This window comes from Pseudonaja textilis, chromosome 1 (assembly GCF_049901715.1).
Source record: "Pseudonaja textilis isolate UNSWEBS1 chromosome 1, rPseTex1.2, whole genome shotgun sequence".
NCBI classification, from domain to species: domain Eukaryota; kingdom Metazoa; phylum Chordata; class Lepidosauria; order Squamata; family Elapidae; genus Pseudonaja; species Pseudonaja textilis.
The window spans coordinates 200,166,415-200,185,743 of record NC_141990.1 but is presented as its reverse complement, the minus strand read 5'-3'; the positions used below and the strand labels follow the sequence as shown (position 1 = coordinate 200,185,743).

The window sequence follows — 19,329 nt, the reverse complement described above, 5'->3', positions numbered from 1 at the left end:
AGCATCCCACCCAGCCCCAACAGGGTACAATAAATGATATTATAATTTGGCACCAGAATTTTCAAATTTTCTCAAAACACTAGAGGTGGATGAGCCCATTGTGGCACTGGCCTCTTCTTCAACCTTTCTCAACGAGGCCGAGGAAGCCCTGAGATCAGAGGAAAAGAGAGCAGAGTTGGCACTCTGTAGGGTGCATGTTTCTGACGCCTGGGCCATTAGGGCAGCTACAGCTGCGTCCTTTTTTTACATGGTCCTCCCTACGATGGCTCTTCCACTTGAGGGACATATTGCCGGCATCAAATGTCAGAGCCCACCAGGACATTGCTAAGATTATTGCAGCAGCAGAATTCTCCGCCGACGCCACATTTAATGTAGTCAAATTCTCGTCTAAAGCCATAGCATCTCACATATCAGCATGGAGACTGCTATGGCTCAGACACTGGCAGGCAGATACCAAGCATAAATGCAAGCTGGCATCAGCCCCAATATCGGGGGATAAATTATTTAGCAGTGTCTTGGAGCCCCTGCTTATTGAGAATAGAAATAAGAAAAAAGTGCTTCCCCCTCTTTTTTCGGAGTTCTAAAAACAGAACGCCCCAGTCGTTTCGAAGGGGTTCCTTTCGGACCTACTATCAAGGCCTATACGTTCCCAGATTGCAAAGAACATCAGGCTACAGGACCAGTTTTAGACAGGATAGGCTGGAATCTTCTGACAGAAGTCAGCGGGGAGGCCAAAACAGAAGAAACCCCAGAGGTACTGGAGGCCGATTTTTTTGTCGCCCCAAGTGAGCCCTTGACAGCAGCCCCCATTGGAGGGCGGCTAAAATTGTTGAAATCTGCAGAGCAGCGACTTGGGCTTCAGCATCACCCTTTGTCAGAAATTATAACATTGATGTCTACGCCTCAGCGGACGCTTCATTTGGCAGAAGAGTCCTGCAGAGGGTCCACAGAGTTTAGGAGTGGATTTTGATCCAGATGGAGTCCCTCCCTAAGGACAGGCCAAGCTTTGGTATGTCCCACTTCTGGATGCTCTGAACAGCTCATGGGAGAAAGGGCGTTGGTACTTACCTGATACGCCCGTTCTCTGTGAGCTGTGAAGAGCATCCAGCCCCACCCATTTCTTTCCATCTGGTGGGGTTCTGTTCTGCTCAGGGATCTAGATTAGGTGATGAGTCCCGGACTTTGGCACTCAGTCTTCGCAAAACCTGGGGGACCCCATGGAAGAGGAGGAGCGTCCTGGAGTTTTAAGCCCAGCCTTTCTAGAAGAGACTGAAGCACCTCCCACTTCTGGATGCTCTTCACAGCTCACAGAGAATGGGCGTATCAGGTAAGTACCAATGCCCTGTCTGTTGGAAGGTAATTTGTCTTTGTCTACTCAAGTTTGTTTTTAAAAGATATTGGTGGAGGTATAAATCTTTAGCCATAATTAATTCTTGTCTAAACACAGGATTGCAACAATCCAATTACATTCTGATATATTTGGGGCCCAGTCTTTAAAAAGTTGAAATTCTATGTTGATAAGTAAATCAACCCTTATTCTACATTCATTAAATTTTGTTTTATCTGAATTCAGGGTCATTGTAATGTTAATTTATTGAGTAAAATGTTGGTGCATGATCTATACTCTTTAGTGCATTCAAGGAGTTGGACAATTGCAGGTTACAGAAATAAAGTAGAATAAAATTTGAAATATTTTCATATCCTTCCCTCCCCCAAAGATGTCTATTTAAAATTTGTCAGATTTATTATGTAGTATCAGCTTACTGTGTACTGCATAGTTTAGAGAGCAATGACTATATTGCCTTAAAAGGGCCTACTCTTTGGTAATGCTGATAGGGAAGAAAAGATTTTCTATGTACTTCCACTGCATCTGCTTAATGTCAGCTAGCAAAGCTCTGTTGATGGCTAGGGGCCTACTTCATAAATTATCTAATTAGTTATCCATTAAAGGACACAAAAAGCTTTGGGTGATGATTACAGTGATCACCGATATGTTGTGTCGTATTTTACATATATGCTCAGGTTTTGTGGCATAGTTTTGACCAAATCCTAAATGGATTTTGCCATAATATAGTGTTATACTAACAGTTTGCATACTTTTCAGCTTTTACAGTTACAGAATATTGAAAACTGCTTGAAGAACTAAGATTATATTAGTTTGTTTATGTTAAATGGAATTTGTTAATTTCATAAAATAACTTTTTTCCTGTTCCTTTTTCAAAAATGCTTGCTTATTGGTATCAGCCATGCAGACAGAACTTTTGTAATTTCTTTTCTGTATATCCACTCTAAATGATGCCCATTGATGCTTAACTTGAGTCCTGCTTTAGGTTTCAATTAGATACTTTCACACAGGATTGCTATGGAGATTAGCAGTTTGCTTAAGGTTGAGGAGATAAAAGTTGACAAGGAATGCAAATCCAAACAGTCTCTGAAAAAGGGAGCTTGTCTGAGTGATTTTGCTTTTAACAAGAGCACATAAAAGACTAGTTCAAAGATCCAAAAGCCAGTCAGGATTGTCAGCCAGCCAGAGTTTCATAAGCAGAATCCACAGAAACTGGTCATGTGAGGTCACTAGACCTCACATGGTCACTAGACATCAGATAGTTGAGTTATGGAATTAAGAGCTAGGTCTGCACTTTAAATTACTTTCTTGTTTAGCAAAGAGCCTCATAAGAACATCTTTGGTCTACTCACCAGATGCTTGGAGACCTACGTTATTCTACAGTGTACTGAGTAGAGAAACCAAGGAATGGATCTTCTGCTCATTCTCTGAGTCAATCAATCTTTTGGTCACCCCTCCTTTGCCTGTTCATGCAGTTTTGACTCAGTCTTTGCTCAGAAGAGACATGTAGAAGAGTGCTCTTGGAACAGAAGGACAGAGTTATTCCTTGGATTCTGGAAATTACAGTAAGGTCCTTGGCTCCGCATAAGCCTTCGCAAGACAGCGAATGGTTGGGCTGGCTCCCTAAATAGCCACCCTTGTCACGGCTGGTTCCCCGGCCCACCTGGAAAAACCACCTTGTTCCTACCATCGGTTGGCTCCCTGGTCTGCCCGGCATAGCTGCCTTCATCACATTTGGCTTCCCCGGCCCGTCAGGCATAGCCGCCTTTGTTCCAGCTTCAGGATAGAGTCAAGGCCCCTAATCAAACTCCACAGACAACAGCGGGGGATGGAGTCACTGCCCAGTTGAATCTTGGGCATACTCCGAAGTGGCTAATGAGAAAAGCTGCAGTAGCAAAGTTCCAGATAGGAACAAGCCTGCCTTCCCTGGAAAACTAAGATGGCGGATCTGATGGAATACCATGTATAAGTAAGGAGGACCAGGCCTACCAGTCCAGACCCAGGGTTATCCAAAAAGCTCCATAGGATTGAAGTCAGTCACCAAAGGAGCAGCGGCCAGATTAAAGGCAAAAGCCCTTTCCTCTCAAAAGAGCTTCAAAAACAAGAAGGATGCTGGGAGGTGCCAAAAGGCCATTGACAAAAGAACTGCCAAGGCTGAGAGGGAGTGAAGGAGGGGGGAAGCTCCCCTAGAGAAGAAATGGTTGAAATTTCCCACGCTTTACCAGCCCAGCAGTTAAGCCATCCAATTGATGTAAAGCAAAAGATTCCATTGTGCTCTCAGGTCAGGTCACCAGATGGCGCCAGAGAGCAATCCTCTCAGCCATCCTTTTCATCAGAAGGCAGTGAGGTTTTTATTGATCCACACTCAAATCTGTTGCCAGCAGAAAGACAGTGGGAGCCACCACCAAAGTGGATGAAGGTGTCACCAGAGGCCACCTTTACACACACAGCAGTGGGGCTTCATCCACGGGAGAGTCAGGGATCTGAAATTACTGACCATATGAAAATTCTGATATCAGAGGCCATAACACAGGGCATCATTGCAGGCCTACAACAGGGACGTCAGGCTGCTCCTGTGGCATGGGAAACTTCCCTTCATCGAGACCAATATATGGCATTCCAGCATCAAAGGGGGGGTGGGACTGAAAAGATTGAACAGACATCTAATTCACAGGAAATTCAAGATGCAATTCCTCCAGTCCATCCTGGAGAGCATCCGAGAGGGCAACTTCTTAACATCCATAGACCTGATGGAGGCATATTTCCATGTACCTGTCCAGCCCCACTGCCGGTTCCTCCAGTTCTGCTAGACGGGCCATCACCATCAGTACAGGACCCTATCATTCAACCTGTCCTCAGTGCCCAGGACTTTCACCAAAATATTGATGGTGCACCTCAGGGCCATCCCCATTTGCACCCAGTGTTATCTGGAGGACATTTTAATTTAGTCCTCCTCCCACCTTCGGGCAGCAGAGGATCTGCAAGTCACAATCCGGGTACTTCAGGATCATGGATTCTCCATCAGTTTCGACAAAAGGCATCTAACTCCTTCCAACCGACTGCTACACCTGGGTGCAGTCATAGATACCAGGTCATTCAAAGTCTCCCTATCCCAGGAGTGTCAGGTCAGTATAAGGACCTTGGCAAGTTGGATCTGAGCAGACCGAACAATGTCCCTGGCCCTCTTCTTGAAACTCCTAGGCAAAATTGTGTCCTGCGTATCGATCGTACTTTGGACATGCCTGCATGCCAGAACTCTGCAGTGGTTCCTCCTGCCCAACCAACAGTCCAGCAAAAGCAACTTGAATTCCAGGGTTCAGGTCCCACCAAGTGTACTTCAGTCCTTCCAGTGGTGGATGTTGCAGGCCGTAACCAAGGCATGTGTTTTCAAGGAGCCCAGATGCCTGACCATCACTACAGACGCCAGCCTCTTCGGCTGGGGTGCCCACTTCCAGTTCCAGATGGCATAAGGGCAGTGGTCTCGGGCACACCTGAGAAACAACATCAACACCTCTCATCTCAGCGCCGTTCAAGCTGTTATGATCAGGCAGCCTGTGCTTCCTCACTTTCAAGGTGGCCTTCCTCATGCCAGAGAAATATCTGAACTGGTGGACCCCTCCATAAGAGAGGACCTTTGCATATTCCATCCAAACAAGATGGTTCTGCAGTTGGACCCCTCCTTCCTCCCCAAAGTGAATTCCTCATTCCACAGGGCACAGGAAATAATCTTGCCAGACTTCTGCCTAAGCCCAACCCATGCCCTGGAGAACAATTGGCACACCTTGGACATGTGATGACCCGGAGTGTAACACAAACATAACAAAATCCAAAATGTAAATAAATGTCCTTTAATGCCCCCAACTTGGACCCATTGTTCAATAATTCTCAGTTGGAGATAAAACTTATTCGAAAATAGTCTTTAAAAGAAAGCAATACAGTGCGAACTTAATGAGCAGATAGAGGTGAAATAAAAAACCCAAAACAAACTACAATGAAGGAAATTCCACAACGGACCAGGATAAGTAATTACCAACTTCAAGGAGATAACAAGGTACAATCTGTTGGAAGGATGCCAGCCAAGATAACTTAAGCCCAAAATAACACAGGCTTTGTTTCTGGCAACACTGTGTTTTAACTGCCTCCTATACTATTCTCCCCAGCTGCAACCAATGAGGGGAATCATGGCCGCTTCCTCTCTCGTAAGCCAAGTTGTCTCCTCCGTTCCTCCCTGTGTGTCCTAGGATGAACGGGATGGGTCTGGTTCTTCCTCTGACAACCCAGCCGGTCTCTGCCCTTCCCCAGTTTTCTCCACAATCTCCAGAGCCACACCTCCACTCCTTGTCGGCTGTTCCTTTCTCTGAGAGTTCGACTCTAACAAGGGCATGACAGGACGTTGGGAAGGCCTCTGCACCTACATCAAGAGAACAACCTCTCTTAGAAGGACAGAATCCCTGTTTGTATCTTTCCAGCCCTCTACACTAGGTAACAAGGTCACACCATCGACCATAGGCCGGTGGATACGGGCATGCATCACCAATGCTCACAAGCTTCAAGCTCTTCCATTGCCTAGATGAGTGACAGCCTATTCCACCAGAAGCGCAGTCACGACGGCTACATGAACGACACAGGCCTCTATCAAGGACATCTGTAGGGCAGCAACATGGTCTTCAATATCCCCATTCATAAGACACTACAAACTGGATGCCTTCGCTTCAACTGAAGCAGCCTTCAGCAGGCGAGTGCTTGAGAAGGTGCATATAGATTTGGGACTCGGGATCAGACTGCTATCCACCCTTAGGACAGCTGGCTTTGGAATGTCCCATTTCTTGGATTCTCTACTCAGCACACTGGAGAAAGAGCATTTGTCCTTCTCGGTGTGCTGACCCCACCCTGGCGACCATCTAGTCCAAAGTCCAGGAGTAGCCAGGATCAGCATTGGAAATATGTCAAGTCAGTCACTACATTTTCATCAAAACTGGGCCTGCAAAGGCAAAGGAGGCATGACCAAAAGATTGATTGACTCAGTCTCTGAGCAGAAGAGCAGTATGTCAGTTTTAGATCACTTGTCCAGGTAGCTGACAGAAGTCAAGGCTGACTTGAAAGCATTATTATGGTCAGTTGCACAGTCAACCAGATGTTTGGCCTGGTTTTGGCATTTTTATCCACCTGTTTTGTTAGAATAACAACCTTTAGTACAGCTTTGAAATTTCCTTTTAATCGGATCTCAATTTCATTTTAAAGTGTATTTTAATTTTAAAATAAAACCAGTCACCAGGGAGCTAGTAGGCTCCCCATTATTCTAAGTGTTTCAGGAGAGACTGTGTTGCTATTTGTCAGGGATCCTTTTTACTTTGGATTTCCTTCAGAGCAGGGAATTATATCTTCCATTAGAACTATGATCTGTAAATGCTAGTTCTTCCTCATGCAATTCTTGGCACAGACTCAAAATTTCCTTTAAGGTTTTTAAGAACTTGCTGGGGCAGAATAATGACACTTGAAAGAATATTGGAGATAGATTGCTCATATTTCATTCTGATAAAGAAGAGTTGTAACATTGAGTATTTGTCAATCTTCTCTTTTAAATTGCTGAATAAATGTTTAGGGAGAAGGAAAATAGATGAATCTCTAAAGGTCTAAAATAGTGACAAAATATTACTATTATGGATAAGCATCTTTTTTTTTAAACTCAGTTTTTCATTATTTTGTTAAAGAAAGCAATTGACAAATTTATATATCATTAGAATAAAGTATATAATAATACTACATATTTTCTCTTTTTAAATATTAGAATAGCTGAACAAGCAAATATTTTAGCTTTTATCCAATTTAGCAGGACTTTCTTTTTGTAAATCCCCAACTTCCTTTCAAATGTACTTAGTTTTGTTTAATTTTATATGCTGGTCATACAATATTTGCACAGTTAGAACTAAGAGATCTAAACAAAATGATCTATGAAAATGATTTAAATTTTTGTGAAGTAGAATTCAGCATGCTGTATTGTTTTGCCTACTTATAAAATCCATTTTGTTTGAAATGGACACCAGTTTTAAAAGGTCATGAAACAGATAACCAATATTTGGGGAAATGCATATAAAAAACTGGTTTTATGGGAAAAAGAAGCAAACAGAAGTTAGAAGAGACTGAGACTTGAAAGTAAAAAACTTGGGCAGTAAATCAATATTTGCATATATAATTTACTTATATGTATAGTTATACATGGCCTACAACAATCAAATATAAACCTGAAGGAAAATCATGAATAATTAAGGCGCTTAAAAAGCATTTAAAAATAACATTGACAGATTTTTTGCTAGTGCGGGAGGGCATTAGGCTATAACCTTGTTACGAAATGTAAAACTACTCATCTGTTATACCAACAGTAATTTATTTGAAATATAATATGTCATTCTTCAAGGATCTGGAATAAATGTGAACTTAAACTACACTTTTCAATTTTTAAAATATTATTTAAATGATGACAAATCCCATGTTTTCTTCATTAATCTATATTTGCATCCTTGGAATGACAAAGCAAAGAGCAACTGCCCCCTTCCCTCTGGTTAGTAGGTAAACATGAGGCAAGATTCATGGGAAATAGGTGAGATAATAGTGTTCATAAAATACAAAAATAAAAAAGATGGGATTTAGATACATAAATACAGGAATTTTTAATAGTCTTGAGTAACACTACAGATAGTTCTCAACTCATAAACATTTGTTCAAAATTTCCTTAGCACTGAAAAATTGATATGGGACCTCAAAGGTCTGGCTGTCCCAGCACACATATGGTCACCTGATCATGATTTGGGCACTTAGCAACAGCTCATATTTAGAACCGCTGCAGCATCTTGTCATGTGATGACAATTTGGAAACCTTCCCAGCCAGCTTCCAACAAAGTCAATAAGGGGAAGCCAGCAGGGAAGGTCACAAATTGGGATCACATAATGACCATGGTGATTTGTTTAAAGATTGTGGCAGAAAAGGTGATACAATTTGGTGCAGTCATAGAGGCCTCACTGAACACTCACCTCACTTAACAATGAATTTTCCTGTCCCAATTTTGATCATAAGTCAAGAGCGACCTAATGCATAATAGGGAGTTGAATTTCTGAGTGGTTATTACTAAAATCTAGCTGCAGTAGTTCATGTTGTAGAAACTTGCTTTATATATTGCTAATAAGGTATGCTAAATGAAGGTGTCCCAAAAGCTGACTTGGAAATTGCACCTAAACAGAGTGTGGCAGCTCCTATTAGATACAACGAATACAGGTAGTCCTCAACTTAGGATCACAATTGAGCCCAAAATTTTTATTGTTAAGTGAGATACTTGTTAAGTAAATTTTGTCCCTTTCTTTGCAACCTTTCTTGCCAGAGTTGTGAAGTGAATCGCAGTTGTTAAGTTAGTAACACGGTTGTTAAATCTGGTTTCCCTATTGGTTTTGCTTGTCAGGTCGCAAAAATGATCACATGACCCCAGGACACTGCAACTGTCATAAATACGAGTCAGTTGCTAGGCTTCTGGATTTTAATCACACACCTCTAGGGATGCTGCAAAGGTCGTAACTGTGAAAAATGATCATGTCACTTTTTTCAGTGCCATTGTAACTTCAAACATTCACTAAATGAACTGTTGTAAGTCCAGGACTATCTGTAGAAATAAAATAACATGAACTATACTGGCTTCTAGTGTTTCTGGATACACAAGATAGTTAGTTTGTTTACTTTATTGATTAGCCCTTGGGCCATATCAAATGCAGAGTTTCAGACACAAATTATTACTAAAATTTGATAAAAACAATTTAAATAGAATTTGATAAAATACAATTTAAAATGAAATTGGAATGGAATCAGATTTAAAATGAAAATGGAATAAAATACAATAATTTAATATATAGATAAATAAAATATGATGAAATTATATTTCGTTATCATCCCTACAATCTACCCCAATCAGTCCCACATATGCCAATCACTACAAGATAATGAATGACCAATACTGTTGAGAAATCTTGTCACTGGCATAAATTTTTATTCCTATCTTTTGTTCCTTGTTTAATTAGTAATTGTTTAATTACTACATTTCCATGTTTCGTTCGCTCTTCCTGTTGGAAAAAGAGAGAAGGACATGTATATTTTCATGGACTTACATGTGTGTTTACATGTTTCCATTTGGGTTTTTTTATTTTTTTTGCCTGGGTAGTCATATTCCTTTTTTAAAGAAAATCTGTTTAAAAATTGTTAAGCCATATGTAGTTGAGTACCTCAAAGTCCAATGAATAATACAAATCCACAGCCCACGTTAGTCCATTTTTCCACTTTTGGTTTACTTTGGTAAGGTTCATATTAAAATTTTTTAAAAAATTCTGGAGACACAGTGCCAGCTGTTTAAAAGTCCATACCAACCCAAAATATGGAAATGACTCTTGATATGACTAAGTTCCACTGAAATCAGTGTAAGTTTTCAGAAATTCAATTTATAAAGTACTTTTCCTTAATTGCAGAAAAATTAAAGCATTTGAGTCTTCAAATATAAGGATTGTAATAATTTTTTAAAAAATACATTTAGAATTTGAAATTAGAACCTTTGCTCTTGTACTATCACTTAATTAGATTTTACCGATAAAATTGCATTATTCCTATTTGCAGCAGATCTGCATTTTGTGAGTTTTATTAAATAGAAAATAAATCACTTGTGCCTGCTTAATTTGTATCTTGGTTTTGCTTCTTCCTCTTGTCTATTCCTTCTCTTCCTTTCTCTAGCAGAATTACTTGTCATTTGCCAATCTAGTGAAATCTCTTTACTATAAAGGATGTTGGTGGAAAAATATGATTTTATACAGAAATATCATCTCCTAGTTTTCCTGTAAGATACTGAGGAATTCTAATAATTCCTCGTGCCAATGTAAAACAGAAAACAAAATGCACACTATATTTCTCGTACTCTGAAATTCTAGCATAAAATCAATAAACATCTAGAAATGTAGGCATAAGCTTAAAATAGTTGGCAGCTCTTTAATACTGAATCTAAACTATGACATTATGTCCAATAATGTATTAAATTTTTTTATGTTTCTATCTTCTGTCCTTACATTTTTCATTAAAGCATATTTGCCTATGGCTATGTTAGAATCAAAACATGTTTCAGATACTCCATTTAAATTTCTAGCCATCAATTTTCTTTCAGTTCACTCAGGCAGGAGAGAAAAACAGCCAACTCTTACAACCTTTTCATGTGTAGAGACAATGTCTTATACAGACTGTCAAGTTATCTGAATTCATATTTTCATTTGAAAGTCATTAAAACATGTTTGACTAGACTTCATACTTCTAACATAGAATGTCATTAGCATACTGTATTTCATAACCATATAGAATTACTGCAGGCATACTGTGATTATAGAGATAGAATAGATAGAATTGTACTTTACTTGTTTCTTAAGATAAAAAATATTACAGATAGCTTTGCTGTGAATATCAGAAAACAATGAGTTTTGATATCCAAAAAAATTGCATTATTAAATTAAAAATAGTAAATAAAAGCAACTATTGCCATAAAAAAAAGAAATGTATGCCAGACTGAAATGCAGACATAATATTTATGTAGTAAAAATCTGCAAGACATTTTAAATACAGCTTTGTTCTTAATATTTAATTATTTTTCCAAGATTATCCAGAATTTAATTCTTAAAAACCAATTCCTTGCAGGTGCCATACTAGGCAGATCAGAAACACAGGAATGCATCTTCTACAATGCTAATTGGGAAAACGATAAGACAAATCGTAGTGGCATTGAACTGTGCTATGGTGACAAAGATAAAAGAAGACACTGCTTTGCAACATGGAAGAATATCTCTGGATCTATTGAAATCGTGAAAAAGGGTTGCTGGTTGGATGATATTAATTGTTATGACAGGCAAGCAAACGTGACTATTTTCATACATTTTCTGTTTTGTAAAGTTTAATCTTGTTCAAAAGTATAGAATTTGATGATGTGTATAAGCATAGACTATTACACAAAATTTATACAGAGTAAAATACCAAATAAATTCCTTAAGGTAAGTGATAGAATGATCTTTCATTGTTTGGGGGTATTGCCACATTACTTTTTAGGTATTTCTATTTTATTTACAGATTTGTTTGTTCATTCTTCTGTGTAAAAGTTAGCTAGTTTTATGTACGTTTTGTGAGACTTTGTTGATAAATAATAGCCAAAACCACATTGGATGTGTTTGTTTTTTTCCATAAGTAAAAATAGGATGTAAATGATCCATTTTTCCAAATCTGCTTTTGATTTGGTAATCAAATTGGAACAGACTAGTGCTGAGCTAATCTGGTGTGGAGAAAGTTCTTCAGATCCACATATCTGACTGGTGAGACAGTCCTGCATAATTGCATGAACTGCATTGGTTGCAGCTAATGCAGTGCAGTATTAAATGTAGGCTGAAATGCTACAGGGAGTCATAATTTAAATTGAGAGTGAGCTGAAGTGCCAGTCATTTCTGTATTTTTTTCTATTTATTTCCTGCAGGCCTTTTCTCAAAATGAAAAACAAGCTCACATGTTAGATGTGTAGAAGATTTGTACTGTTATTTTAAGAGATGCTTCAGATTAGCATGATTAGCAACCACTTTATAAGAAGCAATAGGCAGTCTGCTGGTATCAGACTGGTATCATCTTTTGATACAATGTGATTTGTGCTGCTTTTTATGTAGTATCTTTTATATTGTTCCCTTTCGTTATGGAAGCCAAATGAAAGTTTGATGTACTTTTGCACAAAATTATAATTACTCAGATATTCAGACTTTTAAATTATGTATTAATTTACTCCTAGCAATTTTTGCTGGATTTCAAAAGTATAATTGTACCATTTTAATATTTAACTGATCTTCATCTCTTTCAGAACTGACTGTATAGAAAAGAAAGATAGCCCTGAAGTGTTTTTCTGCTGCTGTGAGGGCAACATGTGCAATGAACATTTTTTCTACTTTCCAGAGATGGAGGTTACACAACGTATGTGATATAACTTTTCCTAAAAAGAGTCCCACAGAGAAATTTATTTAGAATTTAAAACCTATATTAAATATGCTTATAGACAACATGTATTTTTCTGTTATCCTATTGGATGATAATAATTGTAAATAAGGAAACGTAGGAAGGGACCTGGATACAGCAGCCTTGGTTAGATACAATACTAAACAATACAGGTAGTTCTTGACTTACAACCACACTTGGTATAAAAATTTCCATTGAAGGTCGGTCTGATCATAAATCAAGGCATCACATGACTGGACCCAACTTCACAACTATTTTTACAGTTGTTAAGGGAATCACCACTGTCATTAAACAAATCACATTTTTGTTAAGCAAATCACAGTTGTTAAGTGAATCTGTCTTTCACAGTTGACTTGGTTTGTTGGAAGCCAGAGTTCATGATCATATGACTGCAAGATGCTGCAACCATCATAAATTTGGGCTGGTTGCCAAGCACCCAAATGGTGATCATGTGACTACAGGGGTTTTGTGATGGCCTTTAAGGATGGGTGATAAGTAATTTTTTTCTGAGCTTATCATAATTTTAAATCTGTCAAGCCCAAGCCCAAAGACCGCACAGTGAAATCCAATCAAATCCAATCTTTTATTTGCTTTTACCTAATGGACATAAACTACAGCAATAACTCACTTCTCTAATAGCTATATCTGGAGAGGTTCTAAGGCCGTGATGGAAGACCTATGGCACACAAAGCCATTTGTGCGGGCATGCGAGTCCCAGCCAAACTTACCTGCACTGCGCGTGCATGCGCCTCCCAGCTGATTTTCGGCCTGTTTGAGGCTGTTTTTGCCTTTCTGGAGGCTCGAGGGAAGCCTCTGCAGCCTCAGGAGGCCAAAAAACATGCCTTCCAGAAATACTGGAAGTGCTGAAACAGGCCCATTTTCAGCCTCCCAAGGCTTCCTTCGAGCCTCTGGGAGGGCAAAAATGGCCTGTCCCAGGCTCCAGAGTCCTTCCAGAGGCTGAAAATGGGCACTTCCGTTATTTCTGGAAGGCCCGTTTTTCGGTCCCCCTGAGGCTGCAGAGGCTTCCCTTGAGCCTCTGGGAGAGCGAAAACAGCCTCAAACGGGCCAAATATAAGCTGGGAGGCGCACGGATGTGCAGTGCAAGTAAGGGGATAGGGCAGGGGTGTTGTGTGCGCATGTGCAGTGGGGCAGAGCACATTGCATTGTGGATGCCAGCACGCCCGCACTTGCACGCACTTTTGACACACGACAACAAAAAGGTTCACCATCACTGTTCTAAGGTGTGGCTATTTTAAAAGTTATTCCCCCCTCCCCACCATCTATTTTGGGAATTTGCAGTCTCTTAATTTGGGCTTCCCTCCTGAATGTACTGTTGGGAAATCTCTGGTCTAGCAAGATTCTCCTCTGTTGTTTCTCCAGTGCACATGCTATCACAGAAGTGTCATTAAATGAATGGTTGTAAAACAAGGACCATCTGAAGTTGGATTAGATTGGAAAAATTACTGCTGAATTTTGACCTTATGTATCTCCCTTTTATCCCAACAATCATCTATATTGGCAGTCCCCAACCTTTGTGGCTTGGTGGCCAACAGGGAGAGGAAGAGGGAACTGGGCCGTACAAGTGGCAGGCCAGCACGCATGCAGCCTTTGCACAATTGGCAGGCCAGCCCTTCACTCACACAAGTTGAACTGCCTGCGTGCTCCAGCCAGTCACTTGTGAGGCCCAATTCCAAATAGGCTGTGGCTCGGGGATTGGGAACCCCTGCCTGATGGTTGCATCCAATAAAGATTATTACTAAATTACAATGACTACAATTGTCAGGTGCAAAGAATTGAAAACATTCACCACTTCAAAACACTGATAATATTGCTACTATACACAAGAATCTGGTCAACTTATGGTCAAAGCGAAATTGGTTCTAGATAAGGATCAGTGGAATTCTGCAGAGCTGGATTTGGGTTTCTTGTGGCTGCGCAATGATTCCAAACTGATGATACATTTAACCATGCCTTCCAGCTCAGTCTGTTAATCTCCTTCAAGAATAGGCAAAATACTATGATCTTAAATGCAAACCTAAAATTTAAACATTTAAGCTTCAGCTGTGTCATAGATAAGTTTAATGTATAGATAGCTTAAATGTCCTCAATGTTTAAGAATTGCTTATATTTTCTGTGTTAAAATTGAATTATAAGAAAACTTCTTCCCCCTGCAGCTACTTCCAATCCTATGCCAACTAAACCACCTCTGTTTAGTACCTTGCTTTACTCTCTTGGACCTATAATGGGAATAGCAGTGATTGTACTCTTTTCATTCTGGATGTACAGACACCACAAATTAGCATATCCTCCAGTACTTGTACCAACCCAAGTAAGTGCATTATTTTGAATGGAAGTACTTTTGTTTCTTTGTCAGATCTATATCCCATCTTTTTGTTAGTTTTCTCAAGTCAATATAGACTTGTTACCTTTGACAGTTGCTATTTGACTTTTTAAAAAGATTTTTGGAAAGGTGTTGGCATATGATCTGAGAGTCTGTAGCTAGAGGAAGAAATTAGTTGAAATTAGTTTTGTTTCTCTCTTCCACAATTCATAAAAAGATTGTCAGCATCCTACATCAAACATTTTGCAAAAGGCACAGCTTAAAGTAAATATTTTGAACTTTATGATTTGTATGTGATATGTTTTAAAATTACTCATCTATGTTAACAGGATGTAAAGTATACATATTAAATGTAGGAAAACTTGTTTTTCTTATTATTTGGAAAAATTATTTTAAAATAATATTTTTTGAATATTCAGTTGTATTCTAATTTTGTTCAGGTATCTAACTAATCAAAGCAATTCAGCCCTATCACCATTCAAAATATGTCAGGAGATAAAAAGTCTTCATGCTTGTTGCTGCCCATGCATTGGTGTTTATGTAAGTCAGTACCTTGCTATTGGAAGGAACTGTTTTGCAGGTAGAGCTGTATGTTTGACAGCAGTTTTGGGGTGGATATTTGCACTATGAATGACTGTTTGCAGGAGATAATTGGCATTCGAATAATATTGCCAGGTTCCATTGTAATTTGTTGGCTTTCTGCACTAGATCCTATTGTTTAGAAAATCTAGGAAAGACTGTCCTTGTTGAACTTGGCTCTATTTCAAAATTATTCTTAAAATGAATCTTACGAATATCCATAATTTATACAGAAGTGTATGTGCACACTTCATAAACATTCTCATACAAAATGTGATGCAAAATATAAGTCCACACTACTTAAGGATCCCCTTGACCTTACAGAGGGGTATTTGTGTGCAGCAGCAGCTGCAGAGAGGTTTCAATATAACGAAAAGTGTGAAAAGTGCTACGACCAGTCTTATGATCATTACAACACATGTGATCATTTTCATAAATTCTTCTGTGCATATTCTATAATTGTAATTTTGGCATTACCATTTTTATCAGTACCATTAAACATAGAGTATTTATAAAACGCAGTGGATTAGGAGTACAATATAAAAGAATTTGAACAGAAAAACGATCTGACTAGACATGGAACCTAATATAAACCTATGAATGTAGAGTATAAATCAGATTATCAACATATTTGCAGTAGATACAATCAGTGATACATAAGTTTGATTACAAGGACATTTCTGCATGCTGTAAGCAACCTGTAGCTGAAAAAAGTCCCTTAAAAGGCTCATTTTTATGAAGTTGAAAAAGTTGATTTATTTTAAATAATTTGAACTGTTTATAAACATAGGTTTATATAATCTATATAAGAAAGAATATCCAAAATAATTTGTAGTAAAAAATCAATAAAATTTTAAAAAGGAAGAGCAAAGTAAAACTGACATATCAGTCTAATGAAGTCAAGTCTCGTGAGTGTAGTTTGATAGCAGTTGACTTCATGGACATACTTACATGATATTCTTGGCAACAATATAGAAATGCTTTGCCATTGGCTTATTCTGGTTCCCCAACCCTCCCGCCACACACACACAATTTCCCCTTTTTATGTCAGCCCTGAGATTTCCTTCTGATTTCCCAAGTATTAACCAGGTCTGAACTTCCTGAGCTTTTAAAGATTAGCCAGATCCTTCCACCTACCTTGGAAAATCAGTATATGCAATATTAAAACATTTTGTAAAAATGAAAGGGAGATAGGATAGGCCAACCACTTCAGCTTTCTACCAAAATAATACTATCTATAGCCATAAAGTAACATCTACCTTGTTGTGGAATAATGCAGAACCTTTGAAGATATCTTTACATCCATGGAAGTAATTAAATAGCTGTCAGTACTAAATGCTGCAAAATGAACGAATCTGAGCCATACAGAGACTACAGTATGACCCAAGGCTATACCTATTCAAAAAAATAATGGAGAAATTGTTTCTATAATTTTCATGCAAATGTTTTAGTGAGCAGCTCTACTTTAAATTGGTTCCTTACGTGCACAAAAGTTGTAAGAAGGTTTCATCATTTTCCTGGCTCCTTTTTCTTTTATGAAGTAAATGAAAATTAGCTTATCAGTTACTATTTTTTACTACTATAATCAAATAGTTTCTCAGGATGTAATTTGAAAAATAAAACTTGTCAGTTAAAGTTTACTTCAACTTTTCATTAAAACAACTGTAGAATACTAGGCATTTCTTGTACCTGATAGAAGAGGAATGAGTTCAAGCATAGGAGCCATTGCCACCTTCTGTGCCATGTACTAGTCAATTACTAGTCAATGAATAAAAAAGTTGAAAACCCAAATGGGCCAGCAACCAGAGTTTATTTCTGAGAGTGCTATTAGTGTTCTTTTAAATGTGATTGAGCTTGTTTCCTAGTTTGTATTTCTGGAAACAAATTAAATGATTCATGATTATTATTAAAATGGTAATAGTAAAATTAACTTGGTTCATTTAGTCTTAGACAAGAAGTATTTGGCCATCTTCATCTCACAAGGTATTTCTTGTTGCAATGATTTGGAAAGAACACCCTTCCTATTATTTCTGTAGCAGGGAAGTTGTGAGTTGCATTGCTTAGATCAAGGAGAATAATACTGTGTACCAAGCAACTCATCTGCTATATGAAAAAGGAAGGACACCTTAGATGTGCTTCATATTCTGATCCACCCATGTCTTTGTCTACCAAAACAATAAATTCAATACTTTTATTCTATATGTTCTATTTGCAGTAGTTACCAAACCGGTAGTAACATCAGTTGAATCCCACCCCTAGGTAGAACTGTTTTTAATAATTATTTTACAATAGATTATGTAGTTTTATTACAAATGTATTGTCAACCTTGATTCAGCATACTTATTTGGTTTATTTGAACTAATTTGGTTGTGATCATTGTCCTTCACAAACAATAAGTATTGATTAATATATTATTAATATTTAGAAAGTATATATAGACTTTAAAACCAGTTGATTGCATAACAGTATCTGGTTAGCTCCTCAGAAAATGGTACCATCACACTGAAGTTTGCAAGATATTCATTGAAAAGCAGTATCTTCCAAATTAGACGTGTAATTATTGCAGTGCTTAACAATTTTTTATTGCCAGATTAGATGAATTCAGTATTTCTTTATCATCCTTTTGTATTTGGAGCAGTTGGTACAGTTACTCCGATTCTATTTAATTTTACACCTATATTTTGAATGCCATATATCATTAGCCATATTCACACACATGCAAATCCTTTATTCCACTGAATTTTTGTAATTTATGTCAGATTCTCCTGACATCAAGAAGTTGATAAGCACTGGAAATAATTTCTTTTCACTTTGAATGAGATCTTACATGCTAGGCTGCTAAGCACTATTTTATGTTTTACTATACAATAAGGCTATGAAACTCCTTTGAAAGAGGATCAACTCCTCTTCAAATTGTCAAAACAAGTGCATAAGAAGCTGCTCCTGCCTAATATAGCCTGGTGTAACTATTTCACTTTGCAAACGGGCAGGCATATGTGAATAAAGCTTGGTGGGAGTAGTTTTCAAAGCAGCCATACAGACTAGACAAAGTTGGTACATTACTGTTTCTGAAGAATTTGCACAGGCTTTTCTGTCAGGGCAGTTTATTATATGGTCAACATTGTTTCAGTTATTTCTGTGATCCAATTACCAATATGAATCATTAGAAAAAAATTGACTTATTTTAACCCATTTGTTTGCACATGGGAAGTAAAGGAGGATTTCTTTCTCTCATTTTCTATATTTTTCCTCATCAGAGACTCTACCTTTATAAAGCTGAAGATTTCTGATTTTGCACAGTTAGTGTTAATATAATGAATTAAGGAAACTCCTCATTCTGAGTGACCTGCTGACTATCTCATTGGACCTTTAAATATTTTTTTATTTGGGAGGAGAAGATTCAAGAGAAGAGAATATCAGGAATTTCTTTGTTATTTATTAGCATCTTGGAAGAATAGAAACTACAGTAGTAAGGTTGACAGGGAATGTTTATCATATGAACGATGATTTTTCCCCACCCAGTCCCCTTATCTTGATTTCTGCTCAGTGAGGCACACATGATTGGGAAGTAATTTTGCATCTGTTCCAGTTATCTATATTTTTGCTTGCTTTGAGTGTTTGTGGATCAGTAAACACTGGATTTTAAACACATTTCTTCCTTGTGCAACTTGCTGTATTTAAACTGTTCTTTCAAGTACCTACTGCTTTTATTAAAATAAGAATCTTTTCTTGATGACTACCTTGTTGATTTAAAGGGAAAATCTGGCGGCATTTTTTTAAGAGGAAGGGAAAGGAGATGTTTAACACATCTGATTCCTGGTAAATGGGACAGAACTCTGTTCTAGAAAAGGCAGTGACAGCAGCATAATTGCTTGCTGAGTAGTTTTCATGTGGGAAAGAAGTACACTTACAACTTAGGTAGAGCAGTTGTGAGGGTAGAATCACAGGTTGGTATGAATGTTGGCGATAGAAATTTCTCCTCCCGATCCTGCCTCCTTGTGTTTTCATTTT

The 19,329-nt window shown here is 38.2% G+C and overlaps 1 protein-coding gene across 2 annotated transcripts in view; it reads left to right on the top strand.

The window, feature by feature from the left end:
- ACVR2A (activin A receptor type 2A) overlaps nt 1–19,329 on the top strand; it is a 65,665-nt gene that overhangs the window by 28,768 nt on the left and 17,568 nt on the right. For both annotated transcript variants that reach the window (XM_026697242.2, XM_087920282.1), the window contains exons 2-4: nt 11,052–11,259; nt 12,247–12,356; nt 14,573–14,727. In XM_026697242.2, coding sequence (XP_026553027.1) covers nt 11,052–11,259; nt 12,247–12,356; nt 14,573–14,727 — 473 coding nt within the window. The remainder of the gene's footprint in view (nt 1–11,051; nt 11,260–12,246; nt 12,357–14,572; nt 14,728–19,329) is intronic.